This window comes from Opisthorchis viverrini (genome assembly GCF_000715545.1).
Source record: "Opisthorchis viverrini unplaced genomic scaffold opera_v5_79, whole genome shotgun sequence".
NCBI lineage: Eukaryota > Metazoa > Platyhelminthes > Trematoda > Opisthorchiida > Opisthorchiidae > Opisthorchis > Opisthorchis viverrini.
Genome location: NW_008751737.1, coordinates 1,658,944 through 1,662,590, shown reverse-complemented (window position 1 = coordinate 1,662,590; position 3,647 = coordinate 1,658,944). Strand labels below are relative to the sequence as shown.

The following is a 3,647-nucleotide window of genomic DNA, read 5'->3' as shown; positions in this document are numbered from 1 at the left end:
AGACACCGGAAGGATGTTACAGCTGAATGATTTCCTCACATTCGATGCACTGAATCCGTCTATACTATCAAAATCCTCCAACGATCAATAACCTTCTCTGGAGACCCGTCCAGAGATAAAGACTAGTTTGGACGATACGCCTCATCGTTCCTCGACCTACAGTGTGATCCTCCTGGGTAGACCCCGAGCTCAAGGGAGAGGCAAAATATAGCCTTATCCAGTCATGGTTTTTATGTGGAATCTCCCGAGGCCTGGAGTACGCTACTTCTGGCGAGAGCATCACACATTCTTCAATAACTGCTTACCGTTGATTTGACCGTAGTCGACCAAATAAAGGAGCCTCCGACTGGCGATCTCCACTTTGATCTCAATATATATCTTGAACTAGTGTATGTTCCTTCAGTAATGGTTTGGATTACCATCAAAGTACGATAGTTCTACCATGGGTAGTTCCGCAGGAGTTGTCACTGAAGTGATGGAAATGACCTGTATTGGACCCAGAGATGACAGTCTAATATCATCAACATATCATAGGGGTCTTTGATCTATCTGACAGGGTTTCAGGTGCTGCGTTACCCGGTCATTTGGGGCTACTGGTTCTCAAACTTCATTATAATAATAATGCATATTAGGATGAATCCTCTGTGGCCAACAGATCAATTTTAGATAGCTCCGGTTTGCCCTGTGCCTCGCGCAGAGCCCGCTAGAGTTAAACTTCTAGTTTAATCCGATATTTCTGGAGCTGATCAATGCTTAAAGGTTTCCAAGCAAATTGACTGACATGTCGTCACATGCAGACACGTAAAGTGCAATCCACAATCCAACCGACGTTGCCTCTCGAGGGACATACAGTTTCAGTTCGTTGCGTGGATGGTTAACTGGACCAAGATTTTTACTCGAACTAGAAAGTAATTGGCCTCCACAGACTCGAATGACGCAGCCAGAAGGGACTAAGTTGAAGAGCTGTGTAGCACGTGTTAACCAACTCCAGCTAAATGATGGCATGTGTCTACTAATAGCCCGGTTTTCCAGTTCGGTGAAGCTACAGAAAGTTGTAGCTTGATCACTACGTTGCAGTCAACATCTATTGCTTAAAGCACTCGAGGTGGGGATATGTGCATCGTGAAAAATGGTTTTTAGTGGTAGCAGATGGTTGAGAGGCGAGCTCAGATGGCTTAGTAAGGACACCACATATCAGAATGGCGGGCGTCGTTCTCAAAAGGGATATCAGAAAAATGTCTCCCTAAGAGACGCGATCGGTCTTGTACTCTATCGAGGTCGGCACTAGTAGCCGGAGTGGACACGGACCATTCGTGTCGGTACCCCAGAATGGAGATAAGCATAGGCAGACTGCAAGAGGACTGGGGTGTCCTCTGAGTCAACGTGGAGAATTTGGCGGGCGGCGCATCGTTCGTTACTTTGACATTCTAAACCCCCCACATTTCTTGTCCCTTTTTGTAGCCCCCGCTCCACATTTGTGTTTCGTGCGTGCGTATGAACTGGCGTTTGTTTGTCCCTACCACTTCACTCATTTGACTTTGAGGTCATCCAGCCAATTTACGGCCGAGCTTATGCACGCCTGACTGTCTCACATGGGAGCCTGTTTGCTCATTTGGTTGGTAACATTTGACTACTGTCAAGGTTTGTATATTTTGTGAAGTGGTCCTACATTAATAGTGCCGTTTGGAAACGCAGCCGACTTTGTTTGCCTTCCCGGAGGTTCTGGTATTATGCGTCACTCAAAGATACCGTTTGTCTGTTAAACTTGTTCACGCAGCAGAAGAAATCTGAAGCTCAAAACTGAACATGTTTTGATTATGGGACGATCGTCAGAGATGCTTAAACTACACATTTCATCAGCTGAGGAGACTAACCTGCCACCAGTTTGGATCTTGGTCATCCACCAGNTAGAAAGTAATTGGCCTCCACAGACTCGACTGACGCAGCCAGAAGGGATCAATTTGAAGAGCTTCATAGCACGTGTTAGCCAACTCCAGCGAAATGATGGCATGTCTACTAATAGCCCGGTTTTCCTGTTGGGTGAAGCTACAGAAAGTTGTAGCTTGGTCCCTACGTCACAATCAACATCTATGGCCTAAAGCAGTCGAGGTGGGGAAAGAGACGCTATCTCCTGGTGGAAATGTGCCTCGTGAAAAACGACTTTTAGTGGTAGCAGATGGTTGACAGGCGAGCTCAGATGGCTTGGTAAGAACCCCCATATCAGAACGGCGGGCAGCGCTCTCAAGAGGGATATCAGAGAAATATGTTTACTTGAGAGATGCGATGTGAATTGTACTCTATCGAGGCCGGGACTAGTAGCCGGAGTGGACACGGACCGTTTGTGTCGGTATCTTAGAGTGGAGCTGAGCATAGGTAGAGTGCAAGAACTGGGGCGCCCCCTGAGTTAACGTGGAGAATTCAACGAGCGATGCGCCGTCCGCTACTTTGGGATTTGAAACTCCCCCTCTGTCCATATTTGTAACTCCCGCTCCACTTTTGTGTTTAGTGCGTGCGTATGAACTGGTGTTTATTTGTCCCTACCATTTCACTCGTTTGACCTTGAGGTCATCCAGCCAATTTACGGCCGAGCTCATGCGCGCTTGACTGTCTCACGTGGAAGCCTGTTTGCTCATTTGGTTGGTACCATTTGTCGTGGACGAGCATCTACTGTCAAGGTCTACTGTGCATTGATGTCCTACATTAATAGTGTCGTATGGAAGCTCAGTCGAGTTTGCTTTACCTTCCCGGAGGTTCTGGTATTGCGCGTCACTCGAAGATACCGTTTGTCTGTTAAACTTGTTCATAAGGCAGAAGAGACTTGAGGTTCAAAACTGAACATGTTTTGATTGTGGGACGATCGTCAGAGGTGTTTAAATTACACATTTTACCAGCTGAGGAAACTAACCTGCCANTGAAGTTGCCCCTGCCTCTTTTCCGGGTTTCAATGCATACAACAACCTGTGATGTCGCCCCCTACAACCCGACTGCCCTCAGTGAGCAATTGACTTGCGATCTCTAGCCATGTGTTAGTCTTCCGAGCAAACAAAACATGCATCACGATCCTGTACGCACTTCTACCTATCAGAAATTTACATGGAGAGAAAACACTGGGTGAGGCTGTGAACACAGTGAGCAGAGCCTTGTACCATGGTCTGCGCCTGGTCTTATGCTGGTTAGGAAACTCGTGGAGCCATCCCGTCCAGCAGCTTGGTTGGTGAAAATTAACGACACAGGGTGGCGCCTTACGTCACCTTCTCGAGCCAGCTGTCCAAAGTCAGTGAACGTTGGGTCCCGGCCAGTCATCGATATTTTATCTGCCGCCTCAGCCCATTGGTGCTGCACTGGCGGGGGAAGAGAACGCACAATTCTCTTTACAACGGCAAGCGAGTGCAAATCTGAGACAAAACGCATCTGCGTTAGCGCAATCCCACAGCTCCTCATTTTTATACACAAATCCGACAGAAACTTGGCTGTTCCAGTGGTCTGTCCTGCCAATCGGAACAGGCTTCCAAGTAAGGAGTGTGCATTGATATGAGGCTGATCAAGACGATTGCCTAGAATCTCCCGAGGCCTGGAGTACGCTACTTCTGGCGAGAGCATCACACATTCTTCAGTAACTGCTTACCGTCGATTTGACTGTAGTCGAT

General features: G+C 47.6%; 1 protein-coding gene across 1 annotated transcript in view; it reads right to left on the bottom strand.

Annotated features, from left to right (window-relative positions):
- Positions 1 to 3,055, bottom strand: part of T265_04755 (hypothetical protein) — a gene marked incomplete at both ends in the record, with an annotated part of 33,123 nt that extends 30,068 nt beyond the window's left edge. Inside the window, one exon of the mRNA XM_009169568.1 lies at positions 2,978 to 3,055. Coding sequence (XP_009167832.1) covers positions 2,978 to 3,055 — 78 coding nt within the window. The remainder of the gene's footprint in view (positions 1 to 2,977) is intronic.
- Positions 3,056 to 3,647: the final 592 nt, after the last annotated feature.